The following is an 18895-nucleotide window of genomic DNA, read 5'->3' on the forward strand; positions in this document are numbered from 1 at the left end:
TTAAAATTAAAAACCATCATCCACTAATGAGAAAAGGCAAAATAAAGTTATGGCACAAAAAGCAAAATTATGCTTTATACATAAAAAAGCAGCCATTTGGGAAAGGTGGTAGAAAGAAAGGCCTTTAGGCCTTCTACACCATACACTGAGAAACTACTGAATTCTTCTTCCACTATGGAATGGAGCACCCAAACATGGATGATAGTTAGAGTTTCTCTTCTAATAAAGTTGTTCTTTTCTGTCATGTAACCACCTCCAACTGTGGGAAAAAAACACACACCAAAAAGCATTAGACAGTAGCTAAATTGCTCATATTCAAAGGTTGTACTGAATTTATTACCATTCAGATCTGTTCAAAATTCCCACACTCCAATGTCATAAAAGTAATACCCAAAGCAAAAGACTTTTCCTTTCTTACATAAAGCAAAAGACTTTAAATTAAAGCATACACAAATTTTTCTTCTGATATTTTAGGCAGTACTTATAACAATCAATAGCATCTACCATGTATTTTACATTACCTTTCCATCTTAAGTTACTATTCAAATGACTTGTAAGATCATTATGGTGAAATTTAACAAATTTTTGAATTTCTAATACTGCAAGACACTATTTCTGTTTCTTTTATGTGGTTTTATTGTTGGAAGGGAAATGAGTTAACAACATGATTAAATTTTGTGGAGAATTGTGGACTCACCAATAGTAATCCCATCTGGGTCGAACTTTGGTCATCCTGTTTTCACCATAGGGATAATCCGTTTCTGCTCTTTTTGTGTTTCTGAAAGCACAACACCCAATGGAATAAATTCCTATGAGAAGCACAAGCATGGTGACAGTGAGAACCGAGAGCTTGTGCCAATTCCCTCTTATGTCTTCAAGCACACCAGCTTTGCAAGAATCACACTCATAGCAGAGCAAATTGGGGGCATTGTTCCACCTGTAGCAATCAGGGTCTTGCGTCATCATCATTGTTACCATGTTGTAAGTGCAAGCAGTTGGTGGCTTGCAACATCCAGACTGCATAACCCAAAACACAACTATGTAACTTAGCAATGATTAATCTGAAAAGAAAAAAACAAGTCTTTTTGGCTATTTTATTGAACCAAGACATTCAAAATTTGAAAAGCCTAAACAAGCTCTGAGGAGAAACAAGCTGCATAACATGAGCTTTGGATTGTCTGCATAGTTAAGATGTCAAAATTCATAGTGATGCCTAACATGACCTTATTTGAAAACAAGCTGCATAACTGGTTGTACCTGTATTGGAGACATATCCCTTTGCATGTAATCAAGAGGGGTCCAAGAGGCAAGCTTTTCACAAGTTTTAGACCCCAGAATACAGCTTCTGATAGTGCTCCAATAGCGAGGATCCTGTATTCTCTTCCTCAGCCATGGTGAGTAATCCTGAAGATGATACTCCTTATAAACCCTTCCAGGGACTTCAACACCACCACCCTTGCTAGTCACGCCAAAACCAAATATGGTCAAACCCATCAGTGCTGCTATGAGGAACAACATGACCACCAAGTACAACCATAGTGCACATGCCACATGAAAGCATGCACCAATGAAGCCTGCTAGTGATACCACCAGCACAACAAATCCTATAACCAAAAGAGGGGTTTGGAGAAAATTTTCACAGGTTGTGCTGCTCCTTGCCATCCATAGACCTGCTCCAATTATTGGTATGGATGCTAAAAGTGTAAACAAGTTCAAAAACCCGATCACTGTGTTGCTGAACCTATACATGTCTCTCACTCTCACTCTATCTCTTGTTAGCTGCTTCTTGTGCTGTCTTCAGCTTTGTTTCCATTTAAAAAGGGATGGTGACACTCATTTTGCTTTGTTTATGTTGTGCTTCAAACTCTAACTTTTGTTGGGGGATGTGAAAATGAGCAAATCAAATGAGGTTGTCCTTCTTAGTTACTAAGGAAGTTAGTTTCTGTCTTGGTGTGACGAATCTGCCCTTCTTTCCCTCCTTTCCCGGTTTTTTTTTTCAAGTATTCTAATGACACAATTGACGTATTTATCCTTAATACTGATGCATACAGAAGCATCAATTCCATGTGAATTTTGGCAAGGCAAGCAAAGAATTTAGAACAAGTGATGGTGTTTTTTGTAACTACAAATGATGCTACTGCTTTTGATATATGGACCCCAATTGGACTTCTTTGCGAAGCAAAATCATGAACCAGATTTGTGCTATTGTTAGACGGGTATTATAGAATAATGACACAGTATGTGGGATGCTCTGTCTTTCTTATCCTGTCTCATCTAATCTTATTGTCACACCAATACCATGTGTCTATTCGGCTCCACTAGGTACCCTAATTCTTTTCTTAAAAGAAGTTCCACCAAAGCTTTAATTCGTCAATGACAAATACCTTTAGCAAAGCACCTTGTCTTGTTGATACATTGTGCTCTACCATGGAATTTTATATGCATAAACATTGCCATCTTCCAAAAGTTTTATTGGCAAATATCCGTGAGTATCTGCTACAGCATCACCATTATGCGAATGTATGAAAACTACAGCGCAGTTCCTTAATTAACATGCCTTTTGCTATTTTAGAACTGTGATTTTCGAGTTCCTTAATTAAATGAATGTTGATGCCTTTTTTTTATTAGTGACATAATTGATTAGCATCAATGATCAGACGCTCAAATCACAATCTTTTTTCTTCTCCTTCTGAATCACTTTTTGAAGATGAACTTTGCTGATAAATGGTCTGAATACAAATTAACCACAGTGGACAGAAACATTTCTATTATTATATATTTTGATCTTGATTTACGAGCCATATAATCATTGGTGCAGTGCCCCTATATCTGTTCAACTACAGCAAAGCGATGTATGACAGAACCAAGGAGCTTTAAGCATTGAATGCTTTGTCACACTATGTCACTTTCAATCTCTCTTCTCCGGTTCAGAATGCAACAACCCATTTGTTTTCAATTACACTTGATTAGTGTTGAAGTTTATCGCAGTAATTAACTGGTAGTATAAGAAATTTTTATTACTAGAAGAACAACATCCTTTGAATATACAAGATATGGCATTGGTCTTGGATAACTAAAACAATATAAAGAATAGCATTTCGTACAAATAATCACATTTTCACAAAGAAATAGAAGTAGAAGAACTACTGTTGGTAAATTTATCAATTTTCTACGCAGAGAAACCAAGTGTGAACTCATGAGGATTGAATTCCTTATTCTGGCAACTATTCTTGGCCTAAGTGCAAGAATGGTGGTACTTATGTTGCTATAGTTGTGTGAATATTGATTAAGTGGTAATGAACAAATGTCTAACTTGTTGTTGGCATGGACTTGTTCTGCAAGAATGAACTAAAAAGAATGAATGCTTGTCGGGGCCTATGAAGAGGAACCTCGTGTCCAGCACCTCTTACTGTAACCATTGTCAACCCTTTATAAACTTGACTCCAACCACCAACCTTCACAGAACAGAAAAAAATCTTAGCTACAGCAAAAATAAATTATCACGTGTGTGTCTGTCTCCTGAGACAGTTTTTTAATGATAGAAGTTGCACCAACCTTGCCACTATCATACCAAGGGTACCAATTGATGATGGTAGGTAGCTTCAAGGCATCAATTGAATATCTAGTAGCTGTCACTGGAACCACAGCATCAGTGTCTCCACTGCAGCCAAAGATCAAAGATAAAGAGTTTCAGAGTTTCAATTACAAAAGAAATTAGACAAAATACTAAGCATTGAAGATCAAAAGGTAAAAACATTTTCACTTTTTATTGGACTGTGATTAATATAAAGATGTGTCGCGTGAATAGATACTGCAAAGAAAATAATAAGATAAATTTTTAGTCCGAGTTTTTTATTTTGGTTTAGGTTCTTATAAAAAAGTTTCTTTATTTTTTATCTCTATAAAATCTGAAATTAATGTTTTTATTTCTTATAAAATATATAAATTTTAGTTTAAGTTTTAGTTTTGTAAAACATCTTTTTTTTTTTAATTTTGGTCCATTCAAAATTTGAAACTATTATTTTTAATCCCTAATATTCATTTTAAGATAAACAAGTGATATTAATGATACAGTCTAAAGAATTTTGAGATACTTGTTAGAATTTGTGCAGTATCAAATGTTTTTGTTTAACACATATGATGCGTATATTCATTGTAAGTGCTACAAATAGTTTCAAACAGTATTGAAACTCATGTCCGGACAGTTTTTCATCTTGGGCTATTCTTCAATGGGTTAAGTAAAGAGCGGCATGTTAAGTTCTTTTGTTCTTCCACTCGTTTGGTGGTGATGGTCGTAATCCTTTTTATTTTCCTCTCAAATTTTTGTGGAGTGCCATCAAAGAAACACATGGCAAATTTTACTAGAACAATGCACCTATACCATCTATTTGTAAGTAGATTCTTCTCTATAAGCTATAATTAAGAGAAGATAAAAGGAAAATGCAAGTACCTGTAAACCCATATTCGGACACCAGCACTAATAAGTTCTTGATATATAGGAAGCATAGATAATGGAGAATCAGTCCAATAGTTCCCAACAATATCACTGTTAAGAAACACATTTTAGATCTAACTTATAGTAAAAAATAGAATAGGCCTCAAGAAAACAGTTCAAAATTGCACATAAATGATACATACCCGCATGCTTTCCATGCATAAGGAATCCCAGTTACATTGGCATGAAATGCCTTCTGAACTTCTGGACGGTTGAAATACAAATCAGAATACCTTTCAGTACAGGGATCATATGCTCGAGACATCCATGGCTGAGTTTGGAAGGCAAAAAACAAGAAAAAAATTTATCAATGTAACAGCTTGTGACCCAAATATTAACAACTAGGTGCTATATGTCTGAAGCTGAAATTTGCAATGAAAAGTTCAAAGATCTATTTTTGCTTCATGTAGTTTAGCAATTGCAAAATGCCAGTCAAGGAAATATGATATCAATGAGAAGGATCATCCGAGAAATACAACACCAATGAAATATAAGTCCAATTACACACAAGGGATTGGTACTACCTCCAATCCAAAACCTTAAGACAATAAATTTATGAATTTTCTTCCTTATATGGTACTCAACATTTTCATAAGCTTATTAACCACTTCAAAAACAATCTAATGCTAGAGGAGATAATACTGATGGAAACTTCTCAATAAGCAATATAAAAATCAATGCTAATAACATAGTTGCAGCAGTTTCCCTTCAATGTACACTATTCTGGTTTGACAACTATAATTCAGTGAAATAGAAATTATGTTTATAGGTAAATGGAATAAGTAACAATAATAGCTTACATAGCGACCCTTCAAGCCGCGTCTGAGTGATGCTGTGTTGTTACAAGGCTGAGTATAAATGCTGTATGGATCAATGTTTCCCTGCTCCATAGTTGCAACTCTTAGAGCCTGCATGCATTGCACTGATGGATGCTGAGAGGACCCAAAATTGCAGGCAGTTTTTAGCATCCTATACGTGGAATCTGAAACCAAACCATGGGTCCACCAATATTCAAAAGTGCCAACATAATCATGATAATCATCAGTAACAGCATTACCAACCTGATAAACGGAGAAAAACAAAATCATTAGTGGTCCAAGTAACAAGGTAGTGGCAATTCTCCCCATTAACATTACAGATTACAAAAATGCACAGCTATTTCAAGATTCTTACAGTCTCACCATAAATCCCTTAAAATTTATGACTGGATTCTGGATTCCCTTATTTTTCTGATACACAATTTGACCCAACTGAGGAACGTAATGACCTGAGAAATTATGTTCAAGAAATTTGATCGATAACTGTGGCACAAAATTGGAAAGGAAACCGACATATCAAACATAAAATCACCTGCATAACTCTCTCCAGCAATGTAGAATTCTCTATGCTTATACTGAGGAAATCTTTCAAACCAATTAACAAGAAAAGCATATGCATCTTCAGCTGGAAAGTCAGATCCCAGATGCACATTAGCTTGTGAAATCACAATTCATAAACCAAATCATTGTTGCTAAAACAAACAAAACTGATATGAAGAGTGAATCCTGCATCTACAACAACTAGATAATACATTACCTGTTTTCTGGTCACCAAATGTATACAGATCCGTTGTTTTATTCGAATATGAAAAACCAACACCAGCAGGAGAATCAAGGAACAGTATATTTGCCACTGCAGTACCCCAAATAAAAAAGGCATAAAGATATGATATAAGTTGCGAAAAACTAAAAACAGAACCAATGGGAATGTGAATTTCACTTACACTTGTTCCAAGCATAAGGGTTGAAGTAAAGCGACCTGCCATCAGGTCTAATGTGAAAAGGACCAATTTCTTCAGATGCACCATAAGCAATAGAGGAACAACCGGGGCCACCATTGAGCCACAAAACCAGTGGCCTTGACTTTGGTCCACGACTCACCGGTGCCTCCACCAACCAGTAAAACAGTGCTCTCCCACTTTGCTCATTCACAGTCACATAGCCAGAATACTGAGCAAACCCCACATTCTTTGGCTGTCCTGGCAACTGGGTAATTCTATCTCTCTTCTGATCTTCAATGGGGGAAGCCAACACTCCACAAATGGACAAAATAAAAACAAGATAGAATCTTGAAGAATAACCCGTCATAATTCCGCCTAACTCAACGAATACCCAGAAAAAAGTACAACAATATTTCTGGGTTGGAATTCCTTTTCAGATGATTCCTTCTAAACCATGGAAAAGAAAATGTAAGAACCAATATGGAAGTGAGTTGTAGTACCACACAGGGTCAAAGTCCAAGCACAAACACAAATCCCAACACAGTGATAGATAAGATCTACACTCCAATGCCAGAGATTTGTCGCGGTTCTTTCTACTGGTCCAACATCAGATTTAGACGGAGACAGAGAGAGAAAGAGGAGAAAAGAGAGTTCCTTGGAGGATAGAAAACAACAAAGCAAAGAGAGAGAGAGAGAGAGAGAGAGAGAGAAAGTGTGAGGAAGTGATGAGAAACACATTGCATAAAGCTGACAACATATTTATAAGGAAGTGCCAATGATTGTTATGATGAGTTGTTGCAATTGATTAAGCACCATGCATTCGGTCGTCAACTAAATCATCAATGCTTTGAATTTTTCTTTTGCTCTTTCTGTTTACTGCTCGTGCTATGTGTATCAGAACTTGACTGAAGCAGTTGAATGCGCACATGGGAGCACCAAGAATTTTTTTCTTTAGTTGGTTCTGTAATTCTCTTTGCTAAATATATTTTGTCTTGGTCAACATATATATCAACGAAAGTCATCTATCAACACTTTCACTGTGGGAAGTAGTGGAGTAAAGTATTTCCCAAATGAAGTTAGTAGATTGTGAATCACCATTAAGAGTTGGGTAGATTTTCCAAGAGTAATTGTGACATGTAAGAAATGTTGATCACAGAATATTCTCAAACGTGTGGTGTACATGAATTTGTGGTGTATGATTTTATGATTATGAACTACTGATGCATTTGTGACAGTATCAAGATTGAAAATAACCTGTTGATTCGACAAGGGTAAATCTGCGAAGAATAAAAACTGTGTAGTTTTTGGGGACCTCCTGAATTTTTCCCTCTGTTCCTTTGACTGACCTAGATCCATCTAGCATGCAAATTTGAACCTGATGATGAGATCTAAAATAATTTAAAATTTAATTCTGGTTGAATTTTGAAAAAGAAAGAACAATGTCGAGAGATAAATGAGTAAAAGAAACCAATGAATCTATTTTTTTGTATTCTTTAGTCAACAACCATATAAACATCAAACCTAACCTTCGAAAATTTTGCCAAATTTGACACGGCTTGTGTTTAGTTTAATAGACATATAATTAGACACAACACATGAACACAGCCTTGTATGTTACCAACCACTAACAGTTGTTAAATAGTTGCTCAGTAGTGTGTTTTCAGAAAAAATTGATAAATTGAAGTGTCAGAAATTATGCTGAAATGTATTGATAATAGTAATAATGTTAATAAAATTTAGTTATAATGAAAATATTTTACATTGTGTAATATTCTTAAGACAAGAAATAATATTTGAGGAAAAAACTGTTAAAACAGTTGATATTTGAATGAACGATGGATTGTGTTTTATTTGGCCGTAGTTAAGCAATTCATTATATAATACTATAAGGTGCCACGTGGAGAGTGTCGGTGAGCTTAATCCTAAGACATAAAGATGTATTGAACCTTGAACCTAGCGTCAAACAATGCAAATTACCATTTCTTTTTTTAGAAACTATATGTAATAAAATAAGATTATTTATTGCTGATAAAAGTCTCATTTTCTAAATATTCAACACATGATATGTTATTTTTTAAGACTCAAACCGGAAATCATTAATTAACCTAAAACAGTTTTAGTTAAGTTATATATGGTAGAATGTTCACGACTCGCATAAACTTTTGTTTTCAATGGCTTAAAAAACTTTAGTTATAAGTTAAAATTCAATAACTTCATTCTTTCTCTTTTATTTCTTCCTCTTCCTCTTTTCAAATTCTAAACTCCTAAAAATTTCTTTCTTCCTTTCTGAAAATTTATTAATTTTCTAGTGAATAAAAAGGTCGAATTTTTCCTTAAGTAATCCTATTTCCTCTTTTCAAAGATCAAACACTTTTTTTAGGAATGCATGTTTTGGGGTTCATAGTATGTAAAGAATATTGAGTAGAACTTTACTATGGGGTGTTTTGATGGCCGAAATTTGAATTTTAAAGTGATAAAAAAAAATTGGAGTTTTATTTTATTTTTATTTTAAATTAAGGTTGAGGTCATGTCAAGTCATATTTATATTAACAAAAGTTAGATAAGGTCCAAGTTAGACTAATAGTATATAGGTCAAGTTGAGATGGTCAGACTTAAGTTTTTCTAAATCATGTCAAGTTGAGTCTATTTCAGGCCAACTCAAGTTGTGCTAAGATCGACCCAACTAAAGTCAAGTTGGACCCATGTTGGACAAAATTGAGTAGGGCCAAATTGAGGTTGAAGCAAGTTGACCCTTAGTTAGTTCAAGTCGGCCCAAGGTTGGATCAAGCTCGAATCAAGTTAGGTTGAATCAAGACCGTGTCAAATTAATCAGGCTAAGTTTAGGTCAAATTGAGTTGGATCAGCTCTAAGTCAAGCAAGTTGGGTCAAGCATATGTCATGTTAAATCGAGTTAGTTCACGCAAAATGGATCACATCAACAATCTAAATATGTTATTTGTACAATTTTTAACAAATAATTTAAATATAAATAAAAATTAACGTGTAAAGCTTCTACTTCAAAGAAAGTTGGAAATGGAAGCTTTATATAAATGTTTTGTCTTTCCACTAACTAAGAATGTAAATTATCCAGCAAGTGCACTAGTTCAATTGAAGGTCATGCCCACATAGAGATGGTTTGATAAAACAATAATCTATGATCTATTCAAGTTTGTTTAGTGGTAAAGGTTTGACAATCTTGAAAATAAGTTTGATAGATACTAAGAATAAGTGATGTTAATTAGGATATTGGGATTGAACTTGGTTACTCTTTATCCACTACATTGCCTTTAACTCATTATAAATTATGTTCTTTACTTTAGTTCTTAGAAGTTCTCTTTAAGGTAATTCTAAACTCATCCCTAGCATTTAGAACCTAAGGTTATAAAACCTAGTGTGATTCCTCACCTCTGGTTGAATAACTCCTTGCATTAACGAATAAGACTTTTTAAACCAACTAAAGCCTTAGATCCATTCATGGTATCTAACAAGCATTAGGAAATTTGATTGGATCTAAACTTAAACCAGTTCCCACTACATTTGAGCTAATGAAGTAAAAAGATTGATGAAGTCATCAAAGCAAAAAAAGTACATCAAATAACCAATACGTAAAGCAAGACCATACCATATAATGAATCAAGTACGAAGAGTTAGAGAAGTTACATTCAATCATAACTAGGAATAGTTTAGCTGCAAAATGATATCTAATACAAGCATAAAGATTTGTCTTCCTCCTCCCATGGTTCTTTCTAAAGATATTACAATATATATGCCTAAGAATTATAGGATTAGACTACTAAGTCAGTCTTCTAAAATAATATACAAATAACAAAGGCACGCTCTATTTTAATAGCAAAATAATGTGTTGCTTTAGCTCTCAAGATGTTGGTCAACCATAAGTTTCCCTCTCTAGGTGGGTTTCCTCCATGTTTGAGCTTCGAGCTTGATGTTTAAAATTGGAACTTTCCTTTTCAAGTAGGTTTTATCTTAAGACTCAATTGTCAATTATAAGTTTGAGGTTTCCTTTTAGTGAAGTTTTCTTCATGTGTGGTTCAATGTCAATATTGTTGCTTAACCGTAGGACTCATATTTGAATCTTCATAAAATCACCTTAGAGTGCTCAACGTCAACTTTGATGCTCAATGCCAACTTCCTAATTTCCTTCAATTTATATGCAAAAACAACCCAAACATTTCAATTTCCATTTTTTTATAACTTATTTACTCCTCATTCTATAATTTAAGGTAAAAAGGGTTGGTTTACTAAGATTTACATCAAAGTCATGCAAGGTAAGTACCTAAATGATATGCAATTATAAGTAAAGTAGACAATTATTAGGGGTGATATGTTTTTTTGAAAAAAGAAAATAAAATTATATGTTATTTCATATTATCAAATATGTTTTTGTGGTATGTTATGCAGTCTAATATTTGGTGGCTTGATGTTTCAGAGGTAGTGGATGCTTGGGGATGCCCATTGCTTTTGTAAAACTCATTTGAAAGACATAGAAAAATATTATAGAAAGTTTGAAAGTTTTTCATGCATTCAAAATGCAAAAAAAAAAAAGACCCAAATGCATTCAAAATAAACCCATAATCCATAAGAAAATTTTGAAAAACCAAAAGATTGAAAAAATGGTGGGCTAACCTGCCCAACACTCAACCTTTTTGGTGGGTCAAAATGGATCAGACTGGCCCAATTTTGCTTAAGGGTGGCAATGCGGGCCGGCCTGGCCCACATAAGGCCCGCACAACGCGGGCTGGCCCGCCCCGTCCCGCATACTTTATGCGGGCTGAAAACACTGGCACGCCCCGCATATTCCTTGGCTCGCGGACCGGCCCGCTTTTTTTTAATTTTTATGATAAAACTTTCAATGTTTAAAAATTGGAAAACTTTAAGAAGTTCACAAAATTAAGTAAATACTTTGGGGAATTAGATGATAAATTGATAATTCAACATTTTCATCATATTCATACTATGACATACACAATGTATTCTTTAAATTTTAAAAATTACATAATACTTGTCTTTTCCAATTATACAAGAATTTGAAACGTTAATGCAAGAGTCCATAAAAGAAGTAATTAATATACACAAGTGCAAGTTTTTTTTTAATTTTATGCGGGCTTGCGGGCCATCCTGCGCGGGTCGCGGGCCTATGTGGGCCGAGCCCGCGCGGGCTTGCGGGCCATCCTGCGCGGGTCGCGGGCCTATGTGGGCCGAGCCCGCGCGGGCTTGCGGGCTCACTATCCTGACCCGTCCCGTATTTTTTCTGCGGGCCGGGCTCGCGGGCTAGGCCCTAATTGCCATCCCTAATTTTGCTAGGCCAAACTAGATTGAATTGATCCAGTCTGTCACCCATAGTTAAGACCACCTATTACATGGTAAACCAGTTAGCATCAACATTAATAGGTTTAAAGACATTGATGGAGACGTGGAATGGAAAACCAGTTGATTATCTTCCTTACATACATTTGTTTATCTTGTGTACAACTCCCAAGAAAGAATGAAGTTGAATCCAAAATCCAATAAATGTATACTCTCAAACAATGATGATAATGTGAAGGGGTATCACTTGTGGGATTCCACTACCCAAGATGTTGTTGTTAAAAAGGACATAGTTATGCTCCAACCAAAAAGCTTTTAAAAAACAAGAAAAATTGGTTCGCATGGTGAATAAATCTTTGTATATTTTAGATCATATGCTTAAGTGTTGCTACAAAAATGGATAAGATGAATAACATATAATTAGAAGGACCATAAATCTACTGTCTTGAGATTTTATACTAAAATTGATTTATTGATATCTTATATGAATGTATTCATGTGTAATAATCTAACAAAGAATTCTTAATAAAATTATAAATGTTCCATCATATACACTCTATCTCAAATACACAATGAAAGAAACAAACATCTATTGTAAACATTAGAAAGTGATAGGATAAATGTTTGGAATTTAAGGTGAGTTGAAAGTCTTAGAAAAAAAATAAGATAAATACCATATAAATAAAAGAGTCCTACCATATAAATAAAAGAGTCGAAAACTTATTATTTTAAGATTTTGAATTAAAAGTGTCATTATAACATTTTATATAAATTGATTCATAATTTATTAATGTAAAATTCTTTCATGGGTAAGTTCAATTTAGTTTGATATACGTGTTTATAACTTTTGTGGTTTCTATTGATTATTAACATATAAATCTTTAATCTCCATGTCTTTACAATGAATATGGAAATATAATTTTGACTATACTTATGTGATTAATCAAACAAAAAAGATAGGTCAAATTCTAAGTGAACCCAAAACTCCTCCACAGTTTTATAGATCCAGCAGTATTTATAGAAAAAACAGGCTCCAAGTTATTTTTTATTTTTCAAAGGGGGACATGGAAAGAAAACATAGCTTTAGATGTAGCCAAGTTAATTTTCTAACCAAATTGTCTTGCCAAAAAAAATATAAAAAATGGTAGCAATTAAGCGGCACATTATTAAAAAATAATAATAATAAATGAATTATAGCAGGACCATATTTGGAAACTGTGAAAAGAATCCAAAATTTTTTCCTACCAAAACATTAATGAGGGGATAAAGTTTTTCCCTGAAAATAAGAAAAAGATGGAGAGAGAAGGTCCTTGTCCAATAGCCTTGATCGGTTTAAAATCATGTAATTTGGATTCTAACTAATAAATAAATAACTAATTGTTTAAAATTATCACATTTAGTTCAAATATTGACGAATTCAAATGAAATAGTGCAGTATAAATAAAAATTAAGATGTTCATTGATGTTTTAAAATAACACAATTTAAGTCTTGTCAAGAAACTAAAAATATGGAATTGAAATATGTAGGCATGTCTTTCTAATATTTCATAATATTGTTATAAAAGTAATATTAATTAAAATGTTTAGGCCTCTGTGTCTGTGTCCGTAAAAGATAAAAAGAAAAAAAAAACTCAAGATCCAAAGACTCTCGAAGAATATGCCAAATAAATTAACACGTCAGCCCTAATATGCATTCACGCGCCTAGACACGGACGTGCATACACAGCTCAAGCAGTCGATCATCCCAAAAGCTCCTCCGTTTTTTGCCTTATTTGCAAATTTGTCTATATTTTAAAATTTACTTGTTATAGGATAATATTTATAGGTTTTGATGTTTTAAAATAAAATAAAAAAATTAGAATTATTTTATATTTTGTTGGTGGAATAGGATTTTATAAAATGGAATAAGATTATGATGTTTTAAAATTTTACAAAATAAAGAATATGTACAAAATAAAATAAAATGTCACTTTCTTTTTATTATATTCATAAAATATAATAAAAAAACATAATATAATTTTATTTCATTTTTTTTACATTCATCTTTAACAAGTACATTGGGCAATCAAATTATGTGGGAAAAGAAAAATAATATTTTTATAAATATTCTTATTTAAATGGTAACAAATATTATGCAAATAATAAAGGTAGTGTAATTAAAAAATATATTTTAAATGATTTGTAAGTGAAAAAAATAATAACAAGAAACTATGCACGACTTAGGGTAAAAAAAAAACATATAGATATCATCAAATTTCGAATTAAAAACAATGCAAAGAGTCAATGGAATAATTTTTAATTTACCTGCTTAACTTCAAATTTCTAGTTGTTCATAATTTTTATTGAATTTTTACACTAAATTTAATTCAATATAGTAAAATTAATATATTTAAAAATATAATTGGAAAACATTAAAATAAAATAATTATTTTCTTAATAAAAATAATTATAATATAAATTTTATAAAATAAGTCTTTTAAAGTCAATATATTTAAGTAATTTTTTTAATTTTAAAAAATGCATATTAAAAAATAATATTTTATTGTTGTAAGACAGGTAAGAACATGTATCTAAATTTGGTGAATGAACATTCAATGCGGGAACGGAGTTAACTAGAGTGCATTCCTCAACTGGAGTTGATATTTATGTAAGAATGACATGGTATCCTACATCATCCATGTTTTGGCATGTTTAGTATGACATGAAGATGATTCTAGGATTTATAAAGTTTTAGTTAATAATTTGAGACAACTCAATTGACCTTGTGTTCTTTTTGATTTATTACTATGTTATGAAGACAATAATTTTATAATTTGACAAACAGGGTCGTTGTGAGTGTTATGAATGATAGAAAAAATATATATTAATTTTAGGAAGAAAAGTTCATTGAATTATAAATTTATTTGAAAAATAATGTTGTCTGACTATGTATCACAATGTTTCCTTCAACTAACTTTTTTAGGACTTCAGTGTAGTATAAGAGAATGTTTTAGTATTTAATTAATTGTTGGCTAATTTAGTATCAAAAGTTCTTTGTGTGATCAAAATGAGGTAGAAAGTTTTGTATAACCTCTTTTTAAACTTATAGTATTAATTGAAATATAAAAAAAAAAATAAACTTAACTTTTTCACAAGTAAGTATTTTTTGTTTTTTTTTTATCAGTACAAAATAAATAAATAAAATTAAGGGTTGAGTATGTTTTTAGTCTTCAAAATTTGACCAAAAATTGTAATTTGTCCCTGAAACTTCGATGCATTTTGGTCTCTGAACTTTAGAAATGAATGAATATAGTCCTTTTAACCCAATATGTTAACTTTTTTTTTACGTGTAAAACGTTTTTCATGTTAGTATTTGAGTTTTTTACATTATTTGACACATTCCTGGTTCAATATCTACTGAGAAATATGTTCACCTCAAAGAAAGTTAACGTAATTGAGTTAAGAAAACTAAATTCATTAATTTTTAAAGTGTAGGAACCAAAATATATTGAAGTTTCGGACATGAACGAATTCCAATTTTGAGTCAAAGTTCAGGGACTAAAAACATACTTACCACTAAAATTAAATATACATTTTGGTATTTTAACCCTTCTATAAAAAGAATTATAAGTTACCTTCACATAAAGTCCACACATTTTAGAGGTATCTATGCTAACAAAGTGTTGAGAAATAGACTAATAGGTTCCTTTAGTATTACAACAATCTATAATTGAAAAGATGTTATAAAATGACATACATAATTAGTAACAAAATAATTTTTCAGACATGTCACTTCATATTGATTCAAAGTTACATAGTCACATGAAATTATACTTCCAAGATGATGTTAGGTTAACATAATGAGTATAATGACATCTTTCTGATAATTGTCTACTCTTATTTAACTTGCTGCAACATTGTCCCCTATATCTGTATATATTTTTTTGTCCTACAATTTCATTCATGCAGTAGAGAAGTTGTATTGTCCTGTTGTCTATTCCAAATAAATAACAGTTGTACTTCACTGCATTCTCATTCACTACAAAAAACAAAACATATATTCCTCAACCTCATCCACTGCAGTGGAAGAGTTGTATTGTCTTATTATCTATTTCAAATAAATAGAACAATTGTACTTCACTATATTCTCATCCACTGCAAAAAAGAACAAAACATATCTTTCTCAACCTTTCCCCTAACACTAATCTCCTATAAAACATAACATTTTGTTCTGCAATAGATGAGTTGTATTATCTTATTGTCTATTCCAAATAAATAGAACATTTATACTTTACTACATTCTCATCCACTAAGAAAATAAAACATATATTCCTCACCCTGTCCCCTTTCATTTCATATAAAATATAACATTTTGTTATATATTATCTACCAAAGTCATAACAATATTAAGTTCCCTCTCCCCTAACTCTCATTTCATACAAAACATAACATTTTGTTATATATTATATACCAAAGTCATGACAATATTAAGTTTGAATAATAATTTATGATATTAAAGTTATCATACTCTCAATGCATTTTACACATGATTTGCAATAAACACTTTTAATAATAATATATTTTAGTTTTTGTTTTTTGACGAACTTGGGATTGTAAAAATAAAAGTTTTGAATACAGTTGATGTTTAGATGCAAAATAAGGTTTTTACATATTTTACCGATACACTTGAACTCAAAATAAAAAATAAAAATCAGCCACTTGATTAATCAAGATGTAACATTTTACCTTTACCATACATACATACACTGCTTGCACTGTATGTCCATATCAACTCTATATAAATATAAATATTTTAGCTAAGTTCTAAAATAATATATACATAATATATATATATATATATATATATATATATATATTTATTGTCTTATTTCTATCATAATTATTAACTTCGTAGTAAATAGGAATATAACAATTCATAAACACACATTTAGAAACGAATTCATTTAAATTAAATATTTAGCACGTGATGTAGTACTTATTATAAATATAATACGTTTCACTCATGATCTTATTATACAGATTAGACTTCTTGTACTGAGAAAATAAACAATTTCTCGTATCAATGCTATTAGATGCAAATAAGCATTCTCAAATGATAAATCTATGTTAGTATTTACGAATGTTGTTTTTTATAGATTAAACAATTGTCGGGTGGAGTTTTTCAAAAGTTATTGAATATGATAAATTGCATTATCTGATTCAGATGTAACTGAATTTATTTTTATTTTTGTTTGCAGTAAATTTTATTTGTATGAATATGGTTACAATATTGTATAATACTTTATTAAAGGAAAAAATAATTAAAAAAAATCATTGAGCATAAAAATTGTTTGAGTAATTATTGCAACCAAATCGTTTAACTGGCCATTGGTTATATGACACAATATTTTGATTTCTTCAAAGATTTAGACACATTATCTTGTTTCACAAACTTCTAATAATAAATCAAAGAAGACAACGGTTAATGCTTTGTTGTATAAATGATTGTTCATGTTTGTATTATGTTGAAATGTTGCATTTGTTGTTAGCTAGAACAAGTGACAGTCTCCAATTAAATGCAGGGTGCCTAAAAATATGATATATAAACTTTCTCATTAATCCTTTTAAACATGGAGATATCTTAATAGGGTCATAATCATTAAGAATAAATTTGAAATTGAGATTCATAGGTATAACTAGTTTGCTAAACCTAAAAAACCAATATCACCAAGGAAACATAAAATAAAATATTTCTTACTCAAGAAAATACCTTTTTTGGATTTGACAATTTCTAAACTAAATAAGTATTTGAAATAATCAAATATCTTTAATTTGAACAAAACTCAATATCAATTGAATTGTGTTAACATAAGAATAATTAGGGTATGTTGAAATGATATCGTTCACATAACTCAATTAAATGACCAATGAAGAAGTATAATCATTAGTTAATAAAGAGTAATTTTTTTAGATAGTGTAAATCTATGTTGTAATAATGTTCATGAGAACTCACAAAAATCAAAGCAAAACAAACATAATATTATCTAATATATTTCAGTTTTATCCTTAATTATATTTTAAAAATTAATTATTTTATAATTAATTTATCTTTAGATGTTATTCTATAAACCTCTTTTACTTTTAATAGTTATTTTATAATTTTTTTGTGTACATATTTTATTTTCCTAATTTTAAATTTAACAACTATTCTAAAAAAGAATTATATATTTTTTATTAATTTTAACTCAATTTCTTATGAAAATTAAAATATTGAACAAACATACGTAACAAATATAAAAAATATTTATTCTCATATTTTTCGTGACAAATATTTAAATAAATTATGATGGTATAACTTTGAAATCAAAATATTAAATGACAACCGAAACCACAAAAATTATATAAAACATTTATTTATATTACTAAATGAATAACTTAGTGTTTAAGCAAATGAAACTCAAAGTTGAACTTCTCTATGAAACAAATAAGTAAAAAAAATACACTATTTGAACATAAAATGTGAGTTTTAAAATCTATTTTAAAATTAATAATACACTATTTTATTAAGGTCGTAATAAGAAAAAAAATACATTGAGTATATATATATATATATATTTTGTGTTGTCTGATAAATTATACGTACTTTTAAATTTGAACGAGATAAAGAGGGAATTTTCACTTATACGAGATAAATTTTCACCTTAACCATTCTATTTACAAATACTAGTTATATTAAGATAAAAGCAAATATTTATTCATGCACAAAATACTAGTTTACAATAAGAATTTTTAAGTCATCCACCACGATGAACTTTGATGTAAAAAGTAAAAATTAAAAAAATCTAACAAATATTTTTTACATAATATATATATATATATTTATTATTTATTTATTTTGAGTTAAACACATGTATTTTTTTTAAATTTAAACACATTGATTTAAGTTATAATTTAAAAATAATAGAATTTTTAAAATTGATTATAATTTTAAGACTTATTATTGGCATTTTGTTGAATGAGATGATTAAAAGTGATAGGGGTTTGAACAATTAAATTGAGTGGAGATATGAATATAATTATTACACAGAAGAAGGGTAAAATGGTAAAGTGGGAAGAGCGTTTACTGCTGGCGTAAATAACGGCCGAAAAATGGGCACTTTGATTACCCGAGAGGCCCATACAGAAAAGCTGATTGACGAAAAATAAAAAAAATAAAAAAAAAAGTGAAAGATACGAAAAAAGAATAAAAAAAACAGAAATGAAATATTATATGGGCGGAATCGAAAGGAGTTTGAAATATGGTTTTATAAGAAACGCTGAGATCCGGTTCCACACTT

At 30.9% G+C, this 18895-nt stretch overlaps 2 protein-coding genes across 2 annotated transcripts; both read right to left on the reverse strand.

Annotated features, from left to right (window-relative positions):
• LOC114189557 (tetraspanin-6-like) lies at positions 1–1967 on the reverse strand. The gene is made up of 3 exons (XM_028078155.2): positions 1258–1967; positions 698–1017; positions 1–259 (listed from the first exon to the last, which is right to left on the reverse strand). Exons 1-3 carry the CDS (start codon positions 1747–1749, stop codon positions 220–222), a joined length of 852 nt encoding a protein of 283 aa, XP_027933956.2. The 5' UTR covers positions 1750–1967; the 3' UTR covers positions 1–219.
• Positions 1968–2991: 1024 nt separating this feature from the next.
• On the reverse strand, positions 2992–6998 carry LOC114189779 (serine carboxypeptidase-like 27). Its single transcript, XM_028078466.2, has 9 exons — positions 6258–6998; positions 6071–6166; positions 5846–5938; positions 5677–5762; positions 5296–5556; positions 4639–4766; positions 4451–4546; positions 3556–3661; positions 2992–3455 (listed from the first exon to the last, which is right to left on the reverse strand). Exons 1-9 carry the CDS (start codon positions 6619–6621, stop codon positions 3309–3311), a joined length of 1377 nt encoding a protein of 458 aa, XP_027934267.1. The 5' UTR covers positions 6622–6998; the 3' UTR covers positions 2992–3308.
• Positions 6999–18895: the final 11897 nt, after the last annotated feature.

Source organism: Vigna unguiculata, chromosome 7 (genome assembly GCF_037176805.1).
Source record: "Vigna unguiculata cultivar grain cowpea cultivar isolate G323 ecotype 2 chromosome 7, ASM3717680v1, whole genome shotgun sequence".
NCBI classification, from domain to species: domain Eukaryota; kingdom Viridiplantae; phylum Streptophyta; class Magnoliopsida; order Fabales; family Fabaceae; genus Vigna; species Vigna unguiculata.